The sequence below is a fragment of the Passer domesticus genome, chromosome 1 (assembly GCF_036417665.1).
Source record: "Passer domesticus isolate bPasDom1 chromosome 1, bPasDom1.hap1, whole genome shotgun sequence".
In the NCBI taxonomy this organism is placed as follows: Eukaryota; Metazoa; Chordata; class Aves; order Passeriformes; family Passeridae; genus Passer; species Passer domesticus.
The window spans coordinates 119453942-119480542 of record NC_087474.1 but is presented as its reverse complement, the minus strand read 5'-3'; the positions used below and the strand labels follow the sequence as shown (position 1 = coordinate 119480542).

The window sequence follows — 26601 nt, the reverse complement described above, 5'->3', positions numbered from 1 at the left end:
ACAGTCCTGTCACTGGGACCACCAGCACTAGGCCAGCTCAAGTAAGCTGGCATAAAACTGTAGACAAGGCAAGCTAAGTTACTCAGATTGATCCTTGAAAGAACCAAAACGCCAAACATAAAACATTAACTTTGCATTATCAGTGGGAAACTGGGAAACCCCAAAGGCTGACATTGCTCCAGATCATGTTGCCTCAATCACAGAAAAAAATTACCCCATTCCTCTGGTAAAATGCAGTAAGTAGTGCTCCACACAGGTTGTTTGACAACTGGCTCAGATAAATACTTGAAAGGCAAAACAAGAAAGGGAGGGAAATCACAGCATTCACTAAATTTGTTAAAGCTGTTCCATGTTATTAATTAGTGTAATCATCTGAAAACAGCATTTCTCAACTGTGCACAAAAATAAGTTCAGCTCTTGCCAGTTCTGATACATTTTTCACGTAAATGCCGAGACACTGTGTTCATGTTCTGAGAGCTTACCTAAGTACTCTGGAAATTGGAAGGACCTTTTAAAGTTATCCAGAGAAGTAGAATAGCTAAAAGAATGTAATTAATATCAGTCTGCTTTAAACACAACACAGTCAACATCTGTCCCTTGGCAACAATATTTCTCTGAAAACAAACTCCTTCCATACTGGAAATGAGCCAGAAATAAAAGATTTCAAAGACTCTGAAAGCAGTAAGCAAGCACTTCATTCTTAAAACACCATTCCAATGCATTCATTTGCTTTAGGAATGCTTTAATTTTTCTCAAATAGCCACTGCACCTAAAAAAATGATGTGAACCTGAAGTTCTCTGAGCAAGTGAAATGTAAATGAGAAAAGCCCTTGGGAAGTGCTCCAAATTAAGCACGTTTTAATCCCACTGACTGTTTAAGCGTTAAGAAGCTTTCCTAACTAAAGGTTGTCTAATAAATAATTTCTGCTAATATTTATTACTGTGTACTTGTTTAGACTGATCCTCCCCAAGGAAACCATACTTTGGGGTTTTTGTTTTGTTTGCTTGTTAGTGTTTTTTTTTTTGTTGTTGATGGTTTTTTAATTGGTCAGTTGGAAATTTTTCTTAAAAGAGGAAACTGTAAAAATGGAGAAGAAAAACAAAGAACAAAAACTTAGCCCTCCAATTCTGTGTATTTTTTAATTGTATCCATCCTCAGAATTCTAGTCTAAAGGGAAAAATATTTTCAAAACATCAAACATGATTTTTCAAGTATCCAGTAAACAAGCTGGCAAACCTACCAACAATATGGTAGGGAAAACTGGCAAAAAATTACTTATTTGATTCACTTTAAAACAATAATTGATAAATAGTGAAGAAATTGTTCATTTTTTATCAATATCTTAAACATCACGAAGAACAATTTTTAAGAGTTTTGTGGTTATTTTGTTGATTTTTTAAAAATAATATCCCCAATAATATCATTAGAGTTTCAGAAGAGCACCACTGCTACGCACAAAGAATTGTCCAAATAAAACTGTTTTCCTACATGGCTTATTATTTTGAAACACAGTAATTTTGGTTACAGTGGCTGAAAGTACAATGCTTCCCACTACACACAGCCTCAGTTTCCCCACCTCAATTTCTTCCTCTGACCCCTGATCCCAAAGTAATCATTCCCAATCCAGGGGATTTTCATGACTGTCTCCCATATATTCCAATACCTCCAAATAATCTGTAGTAGACTGTTCACTAAGATATAGGTATATTTCCAATGATGGCCTTTTCACAACACCCTCTTTTATATCATGCCAGCCATTTGTCTATATTCAGGATCTGACTGAAAAAAAAATTCAGGGGTTGACCTCAATTTTTATCACTAAAACAATAAATACAGTTCATTTTGTTTGATTTTAAAATAAATCTATTTTCTCTGTGAATGTGTCATCTGAAAAACTATAAATGCTCCCCTTTAATGGCTCTTTCTTTTAAGGGAAAATGAGAAGTATAAATGCACAGACTATTGCCATTTTTTTTTCTGTCAAGATTTGACTATAGGAAAGCAAAGAAGTCACTGAGTACTGTATTGGAGCAACCAGAACCCAATATTTTAAGGTTAAGCATTTTTAAATCAAAACACATCAAAAAAGAAAGAGCTCTCAAGATTAATTAATTAATTATGTATTTTTGACAGCACTCACAGGTACTAGTTAACAAAGAGTACACATGTAAAATTAGAAATCAAAATGAGAAACAGCAAATACCTTCCCAACTAAGCAGTTAAGATTGCTAAAGAATATATGTTTACCCGTGTCGATTTGCATTCACTAAGAACAAAAAAAAAACAAAACAAAAAAACAACCACAGAAATTCTAAAATCCTAACCCGAAGTGTTCAAAGACAAAACTCTTGACTTCAGTGGAATGAACATGGCATCCATAAGCACATAGATTTTGCACACCTGCAGCACAGAAGATACCATGCTGTTACTTCTGTGACCAAGTACTCCCTCCCTCATCCTCAAGAGATTTGCTTCAGCAACCTCTTGCTTCACCTTGAACATCCTGTGAGTTCTCTGGCAGTACCTTGGCAATCTTCACAGTGTTTGCTTCTAAAAGGTCTGAAAAAAATCACCTTTTCACTTCAGTAGTGATGGAAGCAAGCAATATCTGTATTTGATGAGTTAAATAAGCACTCGATATTTCTTATCAATAAAATTGCAGCAAGTTAACATGAGAAGTGTTACATTTGCATTTGAAGTTTCCAGCTTTAGCATAGAAAGCAGAACCTTACAAAGCTTTTTGTACAAAAAGAAAGCTAACAGATCAACCCTATTAAAATAAATAATAAATCTGTATTTTTTAAAAAAGGCTCTCACTGATTGCTAATCAGAGGCAAGGTGATGAGCAGTTTTGCAGGTTTCTCATCTCCCTTGTCGCTCCTCCCAAAATACATCACTCAGTGATTTCTGCAGAAAAACATCACTACGCACACCTCACCTTTGTATTCATTAAATACTTTCATTTGTTCAGTTGTCATACATTCAGTTAATATTGTAAATCTTTCCCAGTAGATATGAAGATTTTGCAGATAAGATGCTCAATAAAAGTTCACAGATACTATGAACAAGGTTATCAGCTGAAACTAAGATACTTCAGCATGCTGCAGTATGTCTTAGAGACAAAAAATGGGTATAAAATCCTATATAGACATTGATACAACTTTTTGCAGATGGAGGTCACTTAGTCTGTCATTTCCTTCCCTAAATAATATAAAATTCTTCCCTCCTGTTATCCTACCACAGCCTAGCTCAAAAGGCAGAACTAAAAGGGTTTCTCAGAGCACCCTTAGGGAACCAGGCTTTCTTGAGGTCACAGAGCCAAGTTATGCCAGAAGCAGAAACAGTATTTCAGACTTTCAGACTCTGATCACTGTACATACAGAGTAAAATTAATCTCCTTCCCACTTTTCCTTCACGTATCTTTGCCTCTGGTTCTGGAAGCATTTTCTCTTACTCCCTGCCTGTTCTTTCACGGACTAGCTTTTCCCTTTCATGATTCACTCATGTTTTTCAGACTTGATCTGCATTTCCCTTACTTGCCCTCTCATGACAGGATGGTGGAAGCTAACCAATATTAACAATATGACCAGTATTAACAAACACACAGTGAACTCAGGTGACCATCCTACTGCCTTTTCTTTTACCCAGTCTTCCCTGCATTTGCACTGCAGGTACTTTGCTGTCATGCATGCAAAGAGATTCAAATGCAGCCAACTTCTACCCCAGGCAGCTGGTTATGGGTTCTAAGCAGACTTTGTATCTTGCGTGGTACTCTCTAAAAAACAAGAGTGAGCAGAAAAGCCACTGGATTTAGCACAATGAATATTCACAAGCATAAATCACCAGTGCAGTATGTCAAAGGCCCAGGCTATGCTAATGAATGCTCGAAGCTAACTCCACCAGAAGCTGGCTTGCAGGATTACAGGGAGTAGGGTAAAGGTAAAAGAAAATAAGTTTTCCCTTAATTAATCAACATAAAATTAATTCAAGCTTTGTGCACAGAGATAGTACAGGATATTATTCAGCTCTATAAAGATAATTAAAGATACAAAGGATTTAAAGCTTGCAGTTCTCTTCAAAGCTCTCTGTTTTCTGAAGCTTTAACTGAAGCACTGAAGTCTATGCCAAATATACTTTTCTAGTAGCTTGAGAAATAATTTGGTTCTTGGTAAACTAGCTAGTTGCACTCTAGAGAGGTAAAATTCAAATATTCCTTCATACAAGAAACTTTATGTTGAAGTGCAGAGTTAGGCATGTACTGCTCTGTGGGTGACACCAAGCCTTCTTCTCATGGAATAACCACAGGAACAGCACGCAAAAATACGAGATTAGGTAGCAGTGCGTGGGCAGAGATAATCATATGAAAAAAGAACAATGAAAGACATAAATCACTAATAAGGTATTTTTGGACTTGCAAGCCCAAACTGACACAGCAGATTAACTGAAATTTTGTATCTGGAACAACCACCCAGTGTTATTACAGAGACAGCACATATTTAAAATGGATCTCAGATAATGCCTGGTTGTTTAGCCAAGTACTGCATTCCTCCCCAGCACACGCACTCAGACCATCTGATCTGTCCTAAATATTTATCAGTGGTGTTGGTTCAGTGCACTAGGAAATGACATGTCCTGCTCCACACACATTAGCACTTTGTGGCTGCCATTACAGGAAACAGAGCCGTGTGCCCCTCAAGCACTGGGACAGCCACCTCGAGCACTTCTCTGGGATTCTCCAAGAGCAAGCACCACCGAGCTTCTATCTCTCTGCTTGGTCACCACTAAACTTCAGCAACATCTCCCTTCACACAGACATGGGAATGATTTTTCTGTCTCCCAGCTGCCACCACCCCAGGGCTGGAATGCAGTAGTTATTAGCACACAAAATCATTATGCCAAGTAGCAAAGAAGAATGTGGTATCTACTTGAATATGGAGGAGAAGTGTAGGCAGCAACACTGTAATTATTCAAAGCAGAATTTGGTCACAGACTGCACCCTCATCTCCTCTTTAATGGTGTTTTGAGACCTTTAAACAAGTGGTTAGGACTTCTCTTCTATGACTAATCAAAAAGGATTCATTGCATCCAGCAGCCCAGAGCTTCCTATCGTAAAGGAAATTGATTAACGATTATCTCTGGAGGAAGCAGGTCAGCTACCAAACCCTACACACCACTGCTGGGCTTCCCTTTGAAGAGCTCCTGGGAAAGTCTTACCCAGGTCTGACACTATTTATTCTTTAAGCCCTGTCAAAATACAGCTGCATTAGTTACTGTCTTAAAAGGCAACCCCAAAAGTACGATTCAACCCAAAGAAAAAATACCAGTAGCTGTTATCAAAAGGAAGGCAAATGGGCCAGTTTCAGATATGCCTTCATACACTGAAGGAGTTGAAAGGACTTTCAGGGAATTCTGCAGAAATTAATGGAGTGGTATGACTGCTGTCAGATCCAAGAGCCAATTATCTGATGTTGGGCTTCCTCCATCATTTCTGAAAAAGAAAGTTGTAGAGGGACAGGAAAACTCCCACTTCCACTTCACAGAGTGAGGAAGTTGAAGCACAGTACATAAGCCCACAAAATGGTGGTTTATGTCACACATGAAATAATAATTAACAAAATAAATAACTTGTATCATCATTTATCAGTTCCCATATCTTGTTTAGATCGTACTGCCTTGAAGTGGAAAATGAGGTGACGATTATGCTTGCATGCAGTATGTTTGGTTGTGCATTCTTTTTTGTCAGGGGAGAGGTGTGTGGTTTTGTTTGCTTTGAGCTCTCTGACACACAATCCTGTACACATACACCACTGGCAGGCAGTACCCTGCATGTAGCACTAATCATTGTAGAAAACAAGAACTGAAAAAATAACCTCAAAATAAGATTTTGCACAGACACACAAAAATCAACATGAAAATCTGATCTTCAAAAGAAGAACTTCGGGAGAAGAGTAGTTAAAATTACAACAAACCAGATTTTTAATAGACCTAATGCAAAGATGGTATTTACTGACTTTTTTTTTTTTAAGCTAGGTAAAGAATGCACAAGTGGTAGGAAAGATGAAATCGAAGCCATAACTTCTAATCCTGTGCAGAAACCTCAGCTTTCACAAGGCAAACAGGTTAAGCAGGCTATACCTCTGGAGATACATCCACAAGCTGTTCCAGCCTGCCTCTCCCAGAACAGGTTGTTCTAAGGCATGGATCAGCCGACCGAAACAGGTGAGGCTCTCGTCTCAGCCCAAGTGCCTTTTTACACAAAATCGGGCTGGAAAGCAAGAAGAAGCACTATTTATTTCTGACAGTGCTCTGTAGATGTAGAATTAAATAGTGATCCCAAAGGCAAGACTGAACAAAACTGCTATCTGGTGTGCACAAGGACAGGAAAGAATAGTAGGGGACAGTGAGCTGCTACAGTGGAAAATGAGCACAAAACAAGATTACTCAACATTAGTTAAGGGACACTGACTTGTACTCTTTAGAGTATAGACCCTGCTCCAATCTTGGTATCTGTAGCATTTGCACTGCAGCTGCATCTCTTAAAAGCACTGTTTTAGCAGATTATTTGACTTCTTTAGCATTAAGAATTCAATCTATTGCTTCCTAATATTATCTCAGTACCACTGATCTCACCATCAGTCTGCAATCAGAGTAATAGCCAACTTCTAGCAGACCAAATAATGCTGAAAAATGCTAACATGGACAACCTACAAGTGCTTTTCCTGCTTTGTCTTATTTTTTTTTCCATCATACAAGGACATCTTCATTTTCTCTCAGGGAAAATGACTGGCTGTTAGAGACAGTTTGGACAATTTGTGCATACTGTTAGCCAACAGTTACATTCAAGTGAATTACCATAACCCTTGCTCTCCATTCCCTTCTTAAAAAAAAAAGAGGGGAAGGGGGAGACGCCACTTCACGTGTTGCATCTTGCAAACTATTCAGGGACAGAACCAGGTCTCCTCTCATGCAACTGCATATTATCCCACGCAGTTGAGCTCTCATCTTGATAAGGATCCTTCAGATGACAGAGACCTAGACTTTCAAATATAAATACCTGACTCTGATAGGGCATGCAGATAATTACATCATTTCGCACAGAAGCCTCAACATTATACACTGAAGTTTGGGCACACAGGAAAATTGCAGTCAGCTTATAATACCACTTAAACAGGGTTTCATTCTTGACACAGAAATAGTTACTTTCATGTTTCCAAGGAACAGATGTTATCACATGGTTTGATAACCTACTTTCACATTCTTTGTTTATAGTTATTCACTCAGTTTCATTTATTAAAGTTAGTGGATCCGTGCCATGAAACCTCAGTTTTATTGTCTCTGGTTTAGGTGATGTTATGGTAATCATCCCGGTTAAAGCTTGGCTGTAACAAGAGGGCTCAACTGAAAGGCATGATTAAAAGCCAAATTATTATTTGGCTAAACTAAATCCTAAAGCCCCTAGACTAAACACCTGCAGGATTCAGTAGGTACTGTTAAAGGAGGAAATACATTTCCATCTTCAAGCAACTGTTTTGTTTCAACCCAAGCCTTCAGAGAGAACAAATACTTGCAATGGGAGGTAATATCTTTTACTAGACAAACAGATATAAATCTGGGAAAGCAGACAAGCATTTAGCACTAAGGCCTTCTATAGGTCTCAAAAGTTTGGTGTTTTTTTTTCTCCAAACAGATAATTTGGTATAAGCAAATAAAATCTTTCCTTACAAAATTGCTTCTCTCTTATCTTTAGCCAATACAGTTATGAACTGTATAACTATCTTGCAAGCTTTTTAAAAAGTTGTTTCTAAAAAAGAAAATGCTTCTCACAGCAACATCACTGTATAGATACATCAGAGAACAAAGACTTTCAAATCTTTCATATTAATTCTTTCCAAAAGTAGATGATAACTGCAAGCATGTTATTTTTGAGATTAAAGGAAGCAATTCTAGAATAATCAGCTAAATGAGGGATTGCACACAGGTATTCAGTAAAGTACAAATTATTCACACCAATTGATCTCTTTTTCTGATCTGCAGTTTCCTGTGAAAACCCTTAGAAAAGCACTTATCATAAAAGGAAAGAAAAAAGAAAATGAGAGAGAGTGGAAACACAAGTGGCACAGTGGTATAACACAAATGCAATACAGGCATAATTTCTGCAATAATGCTCAGCACTTAGTGGAAAAATTTTTGTTGACAATATCCACAGGGACACACAGAAACATCTTGAAATTGAGATTCTGCACTTCCAGCTGCAGCAGTGCCAGCGTTCATGGCTGCAGCACTGGCAGCTTAAGGAGACACCAGGCTGCCAGGCAGTGCAGCACATTACATTCATTTTCTTCTACTCCCACTCACTCCACATTCTTCTCACTTGACTGTGCTTCCCTTTGCCCCATTTATTGCTTCACAACTCCTGCGGAACTGCCCCCAAAGCCTAAAATAGTCCCTTCATTTCTTCCCTCCTCTTCATTTCCAGCTTCTTTCAACCCTTTCCCTCCTCTCCAGAAGTCCTTCCACAGCCTACCTTTTCTAGATCATTTTGCAGTTTTGCACTGTTAAAACTATTTTGAACGGCAAACATTTCGGGGCAGGAAATGTCTTACCACGTCTGAAATACTGTGTCAGTGATGACAGCATGTGCACGCACTCAAAAGCGCCACCTTCACCTAAACTGATTTCTAATGTTGATGAGAGCACCTATGTGCAGGCTAAAGAAACAGAAAACTCATTTAACTGCTTTTCCAAGTAAGCCAAAGGACACCAAACAATGAAACTACTTTGAAAAATACATTAAATGTACTCAGATAAAATTAGTTCTATTTGGATAAAAAATGAAGAAAATGAAGCCCAACACGAAGTTTACAGATTTTCTTTCGGATCATGTGCCTAAACTTTGGGGGAACAGAAGGAAAATAAAGTAACCATTAATAGGGTAAGGCACTGTAATTGAAAATAGCAATGTTGCTGCAAATACACACTTTATAGAGAGTCAAAATTGCTAACTGCTACAATAATGTCTTAAGTTTGACACATTTAGCTGTGCTGATTGTTCACAGTACATAAAAAGATTTCAAAGTACAGACTTTAAAACCCCTTTGAGATCTAGATTAGAATAAAAATCTCTGTGCTGTAATATAGGTGTGTTACATTACATGCAATGACATGACTGCCATAATATGGGTATAATATAACATTGTAGACTCATGGAGACAATCACAGATATTTAAAACTTTTGCAGAAAATAAGCACACACAGAAACTTATCAGGAAGATACACTTGAAATGTCCCAGTAATCAAATACAATCCTTACACAACTAAACTCAATGGACTGTAATTTTCTAAGAATAGGCTAGCAGCTGACATGGAGAACTTGTGAAGAAAAGAGCCCTGAAATACAAACATCTATAAGTTGTATTAAGCATTTCCTTATAAGAATTATAAAGCTTCCATCAACTAGTATGATTAAGAAGAATTAAAGTTAATTCTTCTCAATTACAGGCAAAGAGGATAAAAAAGACTCTAAGTGCATGTCTGCATACTTTAACATACTTGAAAAAGCAATAGTTGACTGGTATCTATGGCAGTCACCAATAACTTTTGGATTCATGCCTCCACTATCTCAAGACTGAGAGATTATGATGGTACAATTTCACTTCCATTCTTAAAGCAATGCTTCAGAAAGTGAGGGGAAAAATAATGGAAAACTGTCATTTTCTTTTCTATTCTGTTAGCACGTGTCAATGTGTATTTACACATGGAAAATGCAAAATTCATGTGTGGGATGTGTGTGTCCCTTTTTTTACAATATAAGAGAAGCTCAAAGCTGATAAGATAATGCTAAAATCATAGAAGTTACTTCAACATCTCAGAAGACCATTTAGAAATTTGTCCTTTAAACTAAACATATTCTCCTCATTTTCCTCTTCCCAAAGTAAAAATGCACATGTGATATTTGTCCTTCAGACTGAACTCTGCAGCTACCAAGATTTTTTTAAAAGTCTTGCAAATCTTCTTCTCTTGAACTTGGAAGTGACCTATTAGCATTCTGATCAAAAACTTGCAAATGTTTGATAAAGCAACTAAAAATACCACAAACCCAAGCCCAAAGTTTGTACTAGAAGTAAGAAAAAGAAGAACACTTTTCATTAAACAGCAGTTAACTCTCAAACACCAGCAAGCTCTGGGAGCTGTGCTCTGCACTGAAAATTTGGGACAGGGGAAGCGAAAAAACCCAAATTTGGAAAGGAGAGGGACAGTGACCACAGCTTTGAAGAAGTGCTCAGGCAGTTCTGGGCATCCGGCTGCACCATTTTTAGGAATTGTGTGACAGGCAGCTTTATTGCCTAAATGCAGAAGTGCAAATTTTGGCACCCACTGTATCAATTTTGTGCTTGTCTTAGTGGCAAACATTTTAATCAGAAGTTCTTTTCTTAGTCTAGAGAACAATGCAGCATGGACTCATATTACTTCAGCAGCAACAAGTGGTCATCAGGGTCTATAGCAACTAAAACACTGCATGATTTTCTATCTCCCACTCCCAATCAGCAAAGAGATACTCCTGCACAGAGTAAACTAAATTGCTGCCTGGATGATCTGCATTCCCCAGCTCACAACAACAGTAATTTCATTTTGGTCAGAAAAATGAGACATTGCAGAAGACGTGGCTTGAATAGAAACAATAATAATGACAACAATAATAATAATAAAAAAAAAATCTGCCTTTCAAAATCTCAACAATTTCACATGTGTCTAGGGTAATTTTTCAGGGTACAAAATACAGCAGAACTGCAGTGGATCAAGATCTTGCTTTCTACTTATCAAAAGCCTAATCTATATTGATGTTTTAATGATTTAGACTACAATTCACACAGTATTTTCCTTTCAGTGCTAGGACAGTAACTACACAAATCTATCAATGTATTATAACTCTCCTCAAATATTGAGAGCCAAAGTTAAAGCAAGTTTTTAGATATCAGAGGAAAGGTGGGTATCACATTGTATTCTACAGTTGTCAATTCATTAAAAGCAAACTATACACTAATTATGTTATTAAAATAAAGCAAAAAAATGTAGTTAAGAAAAGTCAGAATAAGAACAAACACCGCTGTGTCATAATGGTACAAGATTATTTAGTCTAGGCATAAAGGGAAATATATTTTCAGGATTCAGATAAGCATTTGAATATTCTTGCAGAGAAGATTACTTCTCAGTTTCATACTTATGTCAAAATAACGTGAAAACACAATCACAAATGCATCAATTAAACCCTTGATATTCAAGATCCTCCTGATTTTACACTGGAGCTACTACAATTCAGACATTAATGTAACTTGAACACATACCAAGACTTCAGGATAAAAACCCTTTTGACATTTTTATTGACATCTGCTACACCCAAATTTACACTTGGAAATCTAAGACACGTTAAATGCATTTTCCCTCCAAACTGCCAAAAGCCAACTCATTCTGTTATGGACTAATCACTTAGAAGGGAGGAAGAATTGACTTTCCTGATCAAAAGTTGACCATTTGAGTAAATTTTCAACAGTAACATCAAATACGGGATTTTATTTTTTTCTTTTCAGTTTACTATCAACAGAAGTCCTTCAAAACTGCATCCCTACAGCCAAGTAGAAGTAATACTGCTCCTGGAATGCAGTTATTGAAGGAACAGAAAGCTTACCCTATGTAAAACAGCAAAACTGTATAATTACATTTAGACTACCTAACAAGACAACCACTTCTTAAGGAGAAAGCTATTAAGAAATTAAAAATTGAATTTAACAAGTCACCCACACTCTCTAACACCACAGCGAAAAAAAAACCCATGTAAATGCACTACATCCTACACACAAGCAATTACATTTGTTTGTTTATATTTAAATAAACCTGTCATTTTGCATTTAGGAAATTTCCATTTAAGAAATGTCACATACTTTTCTCCCCAGTTATAGGATTCTCTTTATGTACTTCTATGCACCTAATGTTAACTTGTTCGCTTATTCTGCCTAATAAGTAGTCTGGCTTATAAAAAGGTTCCTTAATTCACTCCACTTTTTGCAGAATAGAAACTTATCTTCACAAACTTCTTCTATGTAAGGCTGCAATAATTCAAGATAAATTTTACTAAACAGAAAAGGAAACATGACCATATGTCAAAAGCAGATGCATGCACCTACATATCCACTCCTATTTGCCCCAAAACTGAACTCCACATCCTTTCACAACCCACTACACATGGATACATCCTCTAGAAATTGGTTCCAAATATATAAAAAATATTTGCAGGACTTTCGTGACAGTTATCTTTACATCTGAAGGATTACAGAAACATATTGCACAAAAATAGGGAGCAAAGGCAGCAATGCTTTCTTATACTCAAAAATCTCAAAACTTAATGTCAGTATCATAATTAGTTCTGTGGTTTCAAGTAATACTATACTGATAAACTAGAATTTGGACAGCATTAAAGCAATACCTTATTTGTGTCCTAGCAAGTATAGTAGTCCAGGAAAAATAGCCAGAGATCAAAAAAGCTTTGCTATTTCATTTGACAGCCATTCAAAAGGCACAGTGCAGGGAGGGGATTCAGAAAGCATATAAATCAGGTTTGCTATGATAGCAACACCACTTGATTTATGCTCATGGGTTTTCTAGCTCTTATACTACTACCACATATCATGGCCAAGACTCTGAAGACCAGATGCACAAATGTGGCTTCCCTATGGATACACCCCTGGCACAAAGAAGCACAGAGGATGTCTAAAGTAGTTTGACAGACAACATATTCCACATTGGTGGAAGCAGAGGAAATAATTTAAATAATTTTCTGTAGATGTAGATGGCAACTACCACCATAAGACTTTGCTTGTGATGGATGAAATAAAATGAAACCAAAAGATTTCCAGGGAGATAATACAGCCCAGAATTACAAAAAAAAGAAAAAGAAAAAAAAAAAAAAAAGCTCTTGGGAGAAATCTGGGGAATTCCCTGTTTCAGATACAGAAGAGGAAACAATAGCTGTAATAGAAAGCCAAGGATCTACTTTAAAAAGCAGATGATGTTTATGAAGTACTGCCTGAACTGGTGAACCTTCACAATAAAATGTCATCATCTAGTGGTGTGGTGTAAGTGCAGGACTGAGTCAGAAAGCCTGACGTTAAAGACTCAGTTTAGCATCTCCTGTGGTTTGGGGACATGTTCTTTAAGACAAATTTTTCACAAGTAATTCTCAAGTGTATCTGGCAACTCTGTTCTGAAATATATTTTGCACAGGTGCTAGACACCGACTCCCATGTAAAAACAGTGTAAAAACACTGAGCACTGCTAGCATTTAGGGGTGAGGGAAGCAGAACTGAAAGCATTTATATTTAAAATCAGTGTAATCACACGTTCAAATTTAAAGGACCTTTGAAAGTCCTCACTTAACTGGCTACCTCTTCAAAACAGCAGACTGGTAATCACTTGGATAACTTCAGGAAGATGACAATTAAAAGAAAACATTAAAAATGTTCTATGTATGCAACTACATAAGATTATCTTCAGCTATAGAAGCTAAGACTCAGGCTCCAAGAGGAGTTTTGACAGCATTTAGACATCAAAGTCCAAGAGGTCAGTTCTTTTGGACATAAGCAGATGCATTGCAACTCTGCAGACTCGTGGTTTATGTCACATATAAATCTGTGAGTACAAAGCTGGTACTTCTGTACCTAGGCCTGTTTAGGGGCTTGATTCAGTAGGTGTGAGTTTATGCTCTGCAGGGATTTCCACTGACAGCACGCTGTACATGCATTGCTTGCATTGGGAAGCACACCCACAACAGTAAACACAGCTCTTCCATAACACTCCAGGCATTTCAGCCTAAGCAACGGAGAAGCCCCAACTTTAACAAGACAATCTCTATATTAAGGGAATTCAAATCCCTACCTCTCAGTAAAGTTCTCAATCCACCAAACAGAGCAACGAGGAGGTAATTTCTACCTCTCCCTCAAAGGCTGTATCACTGCAGAAAAAAACCCCACAAGATTCAAAGGATCTTGAAGAGCTTCAGTCCCTGCTCCACATCAAACAGGCATTAGATAAAGTGCAGGAACACCAGGGAGCTTAAGTGTTCCTTGGTCAGAAAGACAGTAGCTGGGAATCCTGGTATTTAGCACTTAAGCTCATCTGTTTATTGTATATAGAACACAGGCATCTAAATTGAAGTTTAATGGCTATTTTGCAGGCCAGGACTTAGATTCCTGTAGCTCTGGCATGATGATGGGCTGCACCGCAGAAACCAGCCCATTTCTGCATCTGCCTCCAAATAGGCTGCAGTGTTTTTTGGAAATCCATACAACTCCCAAATCTCCCAAAGCCAATGCTGATCATAGCAAAAACATGACAATTCAGTCCTCTTGAGCTGCCTAACCAGGTTTCAATTACCACAGTTTAGAATTTACAGTGACACTGCACAATCAAGCACAATTTAATTGTATTTTCATTTGTTAGTTAGATGAGTTCCTATCCACTTCTGTACTTCCTCAATTCAGACAGTGCAGAAATTCAAGCTGTGAAGACAACACTGGATTTTGCAATGCCTTCAGGACTTCAAAAAAATACTTCAAATACATCAAAGTGGTCAGATAAGTTAGTACTCAATAGGAAGTTGTTTCTCGAAAGGAAATTGCAAATTTCAGTCAAAGAGGAAGATGAAGAGTTAGAATTAACTAACTGTTCCAAAAACTTCGGAAAGCAGGAAGGGCTTGTGAAGGTTGCATAAAGAAATTGCATGCAACCACATAAACAAGCTCAGTTTAGGACTATATAAGTATCTCAAGAATATGTCTCCAAGAAAAAAAACCCAAAAGAACAAAAAACACTCAGAACTTCCTAGCATTCAAATATCTAATTTCCACTGAAGATCAGGGATTATTTCATATTCAGCCAGCAACAAAGCAACTGGTATTCTTATTTGGCCAGTTAATCCTTTCAGTTTAACCTATGCTTATACCCAGTGTCCTCATTGTGGGCATCTAGCCACCAGCACAGACAGGGCAGTGAGCTGGATGGGTTTTTAATATATTCTTTGTAGCCATTCTCACATCTTTCCTCTGCAGCTTGTAATGCTTATCTGCAGCTAGGGAGAGGGGCATCCTTGTAGGGTCATTTAGTAAAACAGACAACACTGGCACTGAGCAAAGACTTTGTTCTCTACCCTTCTCAGCAAAACACACATTGCCCTGCCACAAAACACCCACTTCAAGCTGTAACTCTACATATATACATAGTACTGGCAGAACCTTTCCATTTACCTTGTTACTGTACCTGAAATGTAACTGGGAATGTGCCCAGTTCACAGACAGTTTTGCTTTAATACTGTGATTGTATGGGCTTGGCAAAATTACATCACACACATTACTTTGGCAGCCAGGCAGAAGCAGCTCCACCAACTGAGCTCAAGGCCAAGCCATCAACAGTTGTGCTGAATGAGTTGTCTGCACATTTTTACAAAGGCTCTCCCATTTCTGATGTTTACTTTAATTTGTTGCCCTTATCTTAGTGTTGTACCAACATCCCAATGTAATCTTCGTGTATACCCAGTAAGCTGTGAGAAAATATGCAGTAAGAGGCAAGGAACTCTAGCCTTGTCATGATCCCTTTTGCAAACATGATGCTCAGAATTTTTCACTCATGGTGAAGTAAAATAGACCTTGCATAATTAAGACTGAGAACTCTGCCAGATGCATGTGTGTGTCTTGGAGCCACAGATCTGCTCACTTCTGAACTTTGGGCCTTTCCATGTGAGATCCTAAGCTCTTTTTAACCTTCTTAAATACCATTCTGAGCAATTTTCAAGCCTTCTCCCAACAAAATGTAACATTTTAGCCTGAAACTAGCTTATGTTAGTTTCAGAAATGACAACAAAAATAAAACATGTGTGCCCCCTTGTACAATCCATGCATCTGGCTGCATTTGACAGAATTGCCTTTCCGGTGGTATCCCTTCATTATGTGGCATCTGCCCCTCCCTTTCCTCCTCTATTCTTCCTCTTGACATAAAAAACCCCCAAAAAACCAACAAACAAACCCATATCAGGTAAAACATGAAAAACAACTGAAGTAAATATTGGAAGCAATTGTATTACAACTAGAGCAAAAGATTTCTTTAAAAAATAGATGCTAGTATAATCAGGGTCTGCAAGAAATAGCACTTTTATTAAAGTCACAGAACTAACACTGGACGTGGAATGTGTGAACAAAAATACTGATATGTTAGTGGTGGCAGTACATTTTCTTATATCAAGAATCCCAATATGCCAGAAATTAGAGACCTGCACTCTGCTTGCATGAAGTGGAACATTCAGCAGCCCTGCTGTGTCTTTGAAGAGCTGTGAGGATGACACCTCTCTCACTGCTCAGACACAGAGGCTTTCTGGAGGCCATGCCTCTGAACTGTGCATTGAACCACTTGCTTTCCACACCCATCAGCAGCTTCAGGAGCCCAGAGAAACTAAAAAGTCTTCCCCACATCATCAGAACCACATTCACCTTCAAGCACAATACAACAGTAGAAGAAATCCACTGAATGCTGGTAAAATGATCAGAGGCAGTAAGAGAAGACATACAATAGTGTCCCCACAGACTCAGAATGAGAAAAAGGAATTTTCTGTAACACTTATCTCTTCCCTGTCCTCACCACCACCCCCAAAAGTAAATCACATAGCCATGTACACTCCTGCACAGTGGCTTTAATATGCTGAGTGATTAAAGGTGACGATGATGACTATGAGCCATACTATGCATCTTTAGAGAGTTTTCAGTTCAACACTGAGGGGCCAAATGGGGCTACTGTGTATCTAAAATAGTTTAGTCTGATTAAAGGTGTAATTATATAGTTAGTCATAATAGCTGCCATACTTTAAAAGAAACCCACCTCTCCTTCAGGGGAAGGGAAGGAAATTATGCTACTTTATTCATTCAAACACACTCTCAGTTAAATTCAAATACAGCATGTGGACTAGATAAATACAGTGACACACAGCCACAAACACTTAGTAATCCAAGATAGAACAAGGAGATGAATCTCAACCTATAATCTTTGTAAAGGGAAACTAAATCTTATGATTAAGAGTTCTGTCATATCTGTGCAGGTATCAGTGGAGGCTGCGTGTTTTCTTCTCAGCTGTCATAAGAAATTCATGCTGGTTTTAGGGCCTAAATATGAGCAAAGACGTTGTAAACACAGAGTCTGACACAGAGCTTAAGAGATTTATGTGTTTATACAGTTAGCACGTACCTCCTATGGATATCCACACAGCAGATTTGCTCTATTATTGTTACTTTCAGCATATCATCATTGCAGGTTTGCAGGAATAATGACTTTTGTCTAGAAGGGGTTTCGTTAGCTTAGGTCACCTTTCTCAGAGAAGTTGGTGATTTCAAATACCCTCTACTATTCTAGTATAAGACAGGGTGGGGGACGGTGATTTTAGTATCTAGTTATACCTTTTGATGCTTCTGGTTACACAGGAGAGAGGATGAAAAAGAAATGCACAATAGACAAGCTTTGGTTTTTCACCATATTTTTTTACTGACGATCCTAGTCCATGTTTAACACCACTGAAGCCATTTAGAGAACCTTGCCCAGCAGCTACTACCTCCAGACCCTCCATAAGATTCAATTTCCCAAGGAGACAGACACAACCCAGACCTAGTTCACTTGGACACAAAGGAGGGAAGGCACAGTCGACAAAAAATTCTAATCCACAGCAGTCCCAGCCCCCAAATGAAATGACAGAACCAGGCTGGATAAAATACATGTCCCATTTCAAGGGAAAAGTACAGGGGAAGGGTGAGAAATACAAGAAAAGAATTTTGTCATCCTTGCCAATAAAGTTTCCAGCTATCCACATGGACACTTGAACACTCTCTGAAAAATCTTCCTCTGGACTAAAATACTTACAGAATTTGGTGTGTGCTGAATAAATCTATTGAGTTTCACTGTTTAACCTTCCTCATCTCCCTCACTTTTATTTATTCAGCACTGGTGTTAGAATTTTGAAATATTCTATATTTCAACCACTGAACATACATTCCCCACACTAATCATTTGATGAAAGAGAAGGCTGACCAGGACCCAGCTGAGGCATCACATTCCACATAATTTGTTAAATAACACAAAGATAAATCATCTTTATATGTGCACAGTTTTTAATCAGCATCATTTGCCCAACACAGCTCAGCGGTCAAGTTCCAGGAACAATTTTGAGTCCTGTCATCTCATTCTTTTCCAAGCATTCTCTCAAATGATCCTGTAATTACATCACTGCACCTCCCTTGAGCTAGATTTCCATATCTTTTACATGCTATCTGCTGTTCTTCAAGTTTTTGCACACTTGATAAGGGAGCAGAAAAGACAATTGAAAATATACAAGAAAACATTATCTTGCATCAACAGAACTATACAAGAAAAAATGCCAACAGACTAAGACACACTTAAAGCAACAAAATTACAGAACACCACATACATTAGTTTTATGCGAAAGGAGGATGAGAAAATATTTTTTTCCAGATTTCACACAATTTTCTTCTCCCCCCCTCCCCCACACCCAAACTGGCTGAAGTAGGAAGCAAGAGAGTTTCTTGTTCTTTTTAATTTTGCCCTGAAATGTACTTTAAGTAATTGCAAGTGAGTGACACCTAGTGATGAACACAAATCTGATCATCCTCCACTCTCCCACACAGAGAAGATAAGCCAGCAAGCACCAACAGGTAACTCAGGAGTGGGTGTTTCAGGAGTGGGTGTTGAATCATGGGAACCTGACACTACTATGTTTCTCTCCCTTAAAAGCCAAATATCAAGTAAGCCAAGACCTAGAAACTTGGTGCACAGCTAAAAAGAATAAAAATTAAATGGCTAATCTGTCCAAATGAGAGATAGTGAAAACAGATCTAAATCATGACCTGCAAATTCACTTCTCTATTCTCTTTAAAACCAATCAGCTCTCTCTGGAAACACCAAGTTTTCCCAGAGACCTCATTCTTAATTAAAAATATATATCCCAGAAGCAAACAGGAAGAATGGGTTTCTCATTAAATACTAAAATATCAACAGCTGTCTTAGAGACCAGTTAGTGATGTCTCTGGTGTTACAAATGCTGTCCTGTTGTAAGGATGTTAGAAGCTTGTCAAAGACTCTTATTTTGCCAGTAGTCCCAAAATTATTGCTCACAGAGCAGTTACTGGAAGTGAAGGGGAGGGGATCTAGTGTGATTTCTGGTAGGGTTACAGGAAGGAAAAGTATGCTGCTATGCAAAGTAGCAACAACACAGTCCTCTGAAAGGGAAGCTGGAATAAAGAGACTGAGAAAACTGGTCTGATTTTTTAACACCATGACATGGGATAATCCTATACATGGGAAGCTCACCCCGACCAAGAGATTTTTTTGCTTAATGCATTTTTAAGAGCAGTTTAAAGTTCCAGAGCTAAGAGAGTAAAAAACAAAATCCTGTAGGAAAGGGAAGTAATTAATCTAGCACAGCCATTGCCACTTTTACACACTTTGTGCCATTTCTTCTATTTCTGTCATGAACAGGATTGTCACTGGAAACTCAAGAGTAGCTCCTGCTTTAAAGACACAAAGTCTTTACATCATGATTAAAAGCCATCCAAGGACAGAGTAAAAAAAAAAAAAGAAATAATAAAAATCAGTGGGCAGAGGAACACATGCTCCAACTTGCAGACCTTGTTCTGCTCAGTAAACCCATGGCCATCTCCTTTTCTCTCCTCACAGATTCATGCGAGGTCAAGCTTTTTTTTTTTTTTTTTTTGTTAATCCTTCTGCAAACATTACGGAAAATCCAAAAGCCTATCAAATTTAAAGCCATGAAATCCCAAGCTCTCTGGAAAACTAACGCAAGAGAGCCATCTACCATGCGAAGGCAGGACTGTCGGGGCTGGGGCAGCAAGGGCCGCCGCTGAAACTTATTTGAATGAACTTGACCCAGGTTGGCGGGCGGCCAGCGCCCGACGTCACCCCGTGACTTAACAGAACACAGTGTTCTTGGCACCCGCACAAGTATGTGTTGAAATCCATGCTGGAGAGGGAGAGGAAAAAAAAAAAAAAGTCAGCGCATGTTTCAAATTAATAAAGGAAAATGGTAATGAAAAGGTAATAAAACGCAAAGGCAGCATTAGATGTTTTTAATTGTATCTGCTGCATTTTCCCCCTGATTTATTAGTTTATTACTGGTGCTCCCTTATGTACCAGAGGCTCGGCATACGGGTAGTTCTCCCCAGGACGAGCCCTTCCCTGTCCAAATCCCGTCCCACGCGCTCTCCCTCTCACCTCTATCTGTGCCCTACCTGGAAAATTCCAGTGCAGCACTCAGCCAGGCAGCGAGGGCAGACAGCGGCTGCGCTGCCAGGGCTGCCCCTGACTCACCCCCTCGCCCAGCCCTCACCCAGAGGCAGCACAGCAGGCACCCCAAGCCTATAGGGGATGATTGGTGACACAGTTATGCCACTCACCAATGGATTGTGCTAACACCTTGTCACGAGATGACAAGCACACAGTAGAAGGAGGACAGGCAAAATAAACTTAAGGAACCATGAACTCTATGTGCTTCCTTCACTCACCATATTGCTATTTTCTGCATTTCCTCCCTCCCAGACTACCCCTCTTTCTCTCCAAAGCCAGGCCTCAAGCCCTTTTCCTTCTTCTTGCTGGTCATATCTTATCTCACTGACACCCTAGTCTCCTCCTCAGTGACTGATCAAGACATTTGACACCTCTCGGTGCAGGATCAAAACCAGCTCACACACACCTGCTGAGGAGACTCTCCACAGTCACCTCTTGAAGGCCTGTACCTGCCACCAGCAGACACACCAGCATCTGATGGCACAAGCCTCCAGTAATTCTTTACAGCCAGGCCATCACTGATGACTACAGGAACACAGTTTCATCCACATTACCTTCTGCACACACATCCTCAGCCTAGCACCCAGTCCATACCATTAGTGGAACACATAAGGAGATGGCAAGAAAAAATTTCTCCCTACCTGGACAGTCCCTGCTGCTTCCACCATTTCAGTGCAAACCTGAAAAGCTGCATCAGTTAATATCTTATCCCGTGTTCCACAACCCCTCATCCATCAGCTGAGAGATGACAACATTTCTGTCTAGTTACAGATTCTCTAAAAACAAATGCATCTAGCAGACAATTCACATCTCTGGACAGTCCTTCCAACATCCTGAGCCCATGTTGTATGTGAAAGTTGCACTGATTATTTTTCACCTTGACTATTACACACTTACAAATATAGAAATAAACCATCTGCTAACCAGAGAGATGGGAAAACTCGCATAGGAAGCAATTAGGCCCTTTCTGGAGTCCCTGCTCAGTATCACAGAACAGTGTTTCAAAACACCTTTTCTTCCACCCAGAACTCTGCTTATGCCTTTCAAATTATAACAGTATTAGCTTCAATACTGTAACAGTAGGAAAGAGAATTCTGCTTTAATTCCCCAAGGGTGAAAAAAAAATTCATAAAGACCTCAATTGTTTATGTTTTGTGCATATAATTTCCTGATGCTCAAAATGCTATTTTCTGAAAAACTGCATCTTAAAATAAGAAAAGTCTAGAAATATTAAAAAAGTTCTTACACTATTTTCTTTTACCTTACTGTGGGATACATCAAGAGCACATTCACATGTGAAAAAACCACAAATGCTAATCAGGACAAAGCAGAGAATGGAACTACTTGAAGAATGAGTAACTTAAAAGCTCCCAATAAACAATATACACTCTTTTGACACGAGCATGTATAAGTGAAAATTTTCACAGAGCAAAGGAAAAAAACAGTGGACTCCGTTTCTAATGTCCTCTTTTTATGGTCAGACTGCAGATCCAAGAAGGCACAAGCAGCAGAGAAAGTGAATTCTGAGTTTGGCAAGTTACAGAAAGAAACGGCATTCAAGTAAGAAATACAAAGATTGCTGATGACAAAAATGACAGGGAATTCAAATGACACACACATTTCCACTGACATGCCTTGACTTGATAGTTATCTTTAAGAATCCTTATGGAAGGAGAAGTTCATATTTATTTACTAAAGATGTGCTGGCATTCACACTGTACATTTCTAATGTCAAAGCAACTGCCTGCCCATTTCCCTCCAAACACAGCTAGAAACACTACTCCTGTAGCAGAGATGGGGGGGAAGATTTTCACAGAAGAGGGAAGCTCTTTGGTAGTCTCATGTTTACAAAGGAGTTGACTGGGTTGTCAAGGAGGAAAAAGCCCTGCAGCAATCCTCATACTACAGGCTTTGAATACACACAATTAAATTTGTCACAAAATTACGGATGAGTCTTCCGTGAAACTTTGAAAGCCTGCCCCAGTACCCTCGCCTCTCTCCTAATTGGGTTTGGCAAGGAGCACCAAGATACTGTTAAGTCTGAAAGTTTGCTCGAGAACCAGATCCACAGGTTAGAGAAGTTTTCTCGAGCCACTCCCAGCTGGCTAGTGGGCAAACCACAGAGAGACTGCCAGAGCCTCCAAGGAGGGCAAAGTTGAGGGCAGGATGTGACACACTTACCGCAATCACGCAGGCTACTCGTCTTCCTAACACCCAGTGTGGTTACAGCCTCTAAGCAAATGCACAGGACTGTTCGCTCAAAAAGGGTGAGATTCATTTTTTATTGTATTATTAAAGTGTGCATTCACTAAAATCGTTTGTTCTTACACCCTTCAAATCTGTGAATGGCATATGGAAAATAAATTAGCTGGGATCTCTAACAATTAAAAGACAAAGCAAGTCCTCATGTTTTGCAGCTGACCACAAAAGCCACCAAGGCCATCCATTGCCCCTCTCTCTCCCCTAAACCACCTCATGTCTCTGGAACATGAAGTTCTGTCATATTTCCATTTCCAGTTTAGGGAATCTCAAGTGATTGCATGCAGATAGCTGCACCAGGATCAAAATCAGAATAACACATTCCCTGACTTTGGTATATACCATTTGAATTAAAACTTTCAACTGAAGCATGTTATGTTCTCATTTAACATACTAAAGAAAACCCCACCTATCCACAAGTTTAATGGTAAAATTCCATTTTCAAAGCACAGCTGAATCCTGAGCCATCTCTAACCACATTGAACGATGTACATATGAAAGCAACCACAACAGCACACAGCTACAGCTAGTTACATACCTGCCAGGTAGGAAAAAAATGAAGGCAAGAGGGATACTTTTATTTTCTTAAACACAACACTGTCACTTTAAAGTGAGGCCTACCAGGTGTGTCATCCTCCTTAAAAACAAGTGTAAGCACGACTCAGACAGTGAAAAAGCACAGAAATATCATGTAGTTCCGTTAGCATGCCAAGTTACTAATTTGAGAGTTGGGTCATTTGCTAATAAAGCGAAGAGCACTTATTGTCTGTAATGTTGCAGAACCTGACAATCTAACATGCTTGCCTACTTTCTCCTCACCCCTTTTTAAACATAGTTAAAATACCCATTTGGAGGGTCAGAGAAAAGAATCTAGGACATATCCATAACAAGAGTGAGCTGTTAAGTGCAGAAGCAACACAAAAACATGACTTCAGAGCAGCAGGAAGTGTGGTAGCACATGACAGATGCAATCAAATCCATAGGTGAGTAAACCCAGGACAATGCCACAATTAGACAGGTGCTGCATTTCAGCTTCTACAACATTTAAACTAGAAGCATTTTATTTCTATTGCTTTTTTACGACACCCAATCTGTCAGTCCTCACAACACTTTGGTCTGGAAATGACTTCCATTACCAGATGAAATGCACAGAAAATGAAAGGAAAAAATGTCAAGCTACCTACAGGGCAACACAACAGGATTTATGTCATCTGTGGTTACGATAAATACAGACTGAGGCAAACAAATTGCACCTATGTATACAAAACTCAAGACCTTTCAATTTATTAAATAGAAGTTATTACTGTTTGCAGGAAAGGAGGTGATGCTCTTTGCCAGCTACATATGGCAACATATTTCTAGATGCTTGTTTTTATTTTTACCAATTACAGCTTAGGGTTAATGTGTATATGTGTGTGTTTTCTTTTTCAAAAGCTAGTGCAGGTTGAGGTATTTTTCTAAAAACAAACATACACACCTGTAGCAGTGACCACATTTCAACCACAGAAACAAAGTGATACAACCCATCAGGCTTCTGGATTCTACAGTTTCACAGTGTTAAAACAGATTTGTACTCACATCTTAAGTAAAATGTCAAATTGGTGTCTTCAGTCTTAATTTCATCCTTATGTACTGCTAATTCTTTATGTCTATAATTATCACCTTCTTCACTTTAATCTTATGTTTCTGCTTCATTATGGACTAGTTTGCCTTAGTTTGTCCTCTGTGTGGTCTTTCAGAGTTTTAGCAAGTATTGATTTTCCACAGAACAGTTTCTTCTCTTTCTAACACTACATAGTTAAGCTCATAAAACTAAACAAAAGAATTCCTTTGTAACTTTTTCCAGCATTGTTTGTTTAGATTTCTATGCATGCAATTATTCTAGTTTCACGTAGCAGAAATAAAAACACTATTCTTGCTAGAAACTGCAGAGACTGGGACTAACGCCTGCCAGAGAGACTGAGGCACCAGGTACAAAGCTTCAGTTTCACTAAACAGAAATAACAAATCAGATTTGCTGCTCGTTTTAGATGCAAGCAGCAAACCAGGGCTTCCTTTTGCTTTAATCCCATCAACACTGGCATAATGCCACATAAGATAACATGCTAACAAGGCTCTGGAAGCTGAGGACTTAAACACACAATAAAGCAGCAATTAAAAAATTGTGGAGATGAAGGAATAACCAAGTGAGAACAGCAAGAACAAGTCAGGCCAGAGACTTGTTGAACTCAGCATCTATCTGGGATAGTGGCTCATCTGAAGTGCAAAAAGCAAAGCACAAAGCAAGTGAATGCTTCTTCCTTGATACACTCCTGAGGAGTGAGGTGCAGCTCTAGAACTTCCTAAGGGAGCATAATCTGAATTACTAGGTGATGAGAATTTTCTCCAGAAAAAAAAAATCCAATCACTTTTAAACTGAACTCTGCAGAATCCTGGTAATATTGTAGAATTTCTTATATTCTAATTAATGTTTTTAATGTCAGCAAAGAAAGTCACTGGAAGAGACCACAGGTAGGTCACCAGCCATAGTTTTCTGATTAGGTCATCGTGGTTTATTAGTGCTGCAACACCTAAAGAAGTCTCAGAAAAGATATGAGTGTTATGCTGAAAACTGTACTAAAATGTACAAAAAGAAGTGGCAACCTCTGTTCAATGAATTTGTGGTAGATAATGAAGCTAAGCAATGAAGTGCATTTTTAAAGAGTCACTGTGCTGATCAAAAAAAAATACATTGAAAGATATTTTTCTTGCAGTTCAACCTTACAATACTACCAACACTTGGCGATCTCCTTCAGAACATTTCATTCATTCATTCCAGTTCATTCCAGATCTGGAAAACACAGCATCTTTCTTGTTTTCAAAAGCAGAGCTAGTGCTGCTAATAAGCAGATGGAGAATTTTTACAATTACTGGCTGCAAGTCTTATAAAAATTAAATCCAGTTGCTGTTCTTCCACTTAAAATGCATGGCAACAAAGCAACAGAAATTAGCATTCAGTGGTCTCTTAAATCACCCCTCCCTGCTCAAAATGTGAAAATAAACCACCACACACTATATCACCAGCAGTCTTACTTTTTCAGCTCTGTGATGACGACAAGGATCATGACTGTGTCAAAGGCGAATGACTATTGTCTGCATTGTTACTTCTGACTGTTCAGAGCATCTGGAGCATGCAAGGCAGAGAGAAAACTTCCACCACCACTTTCCAAAATTCCTACAAATTAATTGATGGCAATTAACAGCTGACTAGTATTTGAAAACCCTGCAACTCACGTGCAGAGGATGTAAAAAGTTTTGCTTCTTCACAACCAAATTTTTGAAGTCACAAGCAACTTCTGCATTAAAAGTGCAGAAATGTTCAAAGTAGCTGCAAAGTTTACACATAAGAAAAAATTATGCTGGGTCCTTTATTATAACATAGTGCAACTCCTCCCCCTCAAATCTGTCATTCTTGCCTTCAAAAAGTAAGTTGTACCACAGAAGTGTGGCATAGAAGTTATGTTCCCCTCCAATCCTATATAAAATCATGTCCTAGTTTTCCTTTCCATTATATTTCCATTATTTCCTGAATTATGATTTCTTCTACTTACCTCCCAACAAAATGAACTATTATAACTTAAAAATTTATACTCAGCATCCACAAAGATGATCCTCTAAGGAGATATGTGAAATATTTTTCACTTAGAGTTGTTAAAGTGATGAATCAACTCAGCATCTTCATTATCAACGACAATGATTGATACATTCAGGTTTTCTTTCTTTCTTTTTTTTTTTCTTTTAACACTGAAGAAACCAAACCAGAGATTTCGCCACAGATTTTTCTTCTGAGTTCATTAGATTTGAGAAGCCATCAATATGTATGGGTATCATTTATCTAAAATTGTAAAGCCATACAAAAAGAAAAAAAAATTCTCTGCCCTGTTCTGCTGCCCTCTTAACTA

The 26601-nt window shown here is 38.5% G+C and overlaps 1 protein-coding gene across 2 annotated transcripts in view; it reads right to left on the bottom strand.

Moving 5' to 3' along the window:
• SPIDR (scaffold protein involved in DNA repair) overlaps positions 1-26601 on the bottom strand; it is a 193696-nt gene that overhangs the window by 142999 nt on the left and 24096 nt on the right. The window contains exon 2 of one of the 2 annotated variants that reach the window (XM_064385705.1): positions 2402-2560. The exons of the other annotated variant lie outside the window; for it this stretch is intronic. Within the exon in view, the coding sequence (XP_064241775.1) occupies positions 2402-2503 (102 nt within the window). The 5' untranslated portion in view covers positions 2504-2560. The remainder of the gene's footprint in view (positions 1-2401; positions 2561-26601) is intronic. 2 annotated transcript variants of the gene reach the window in all.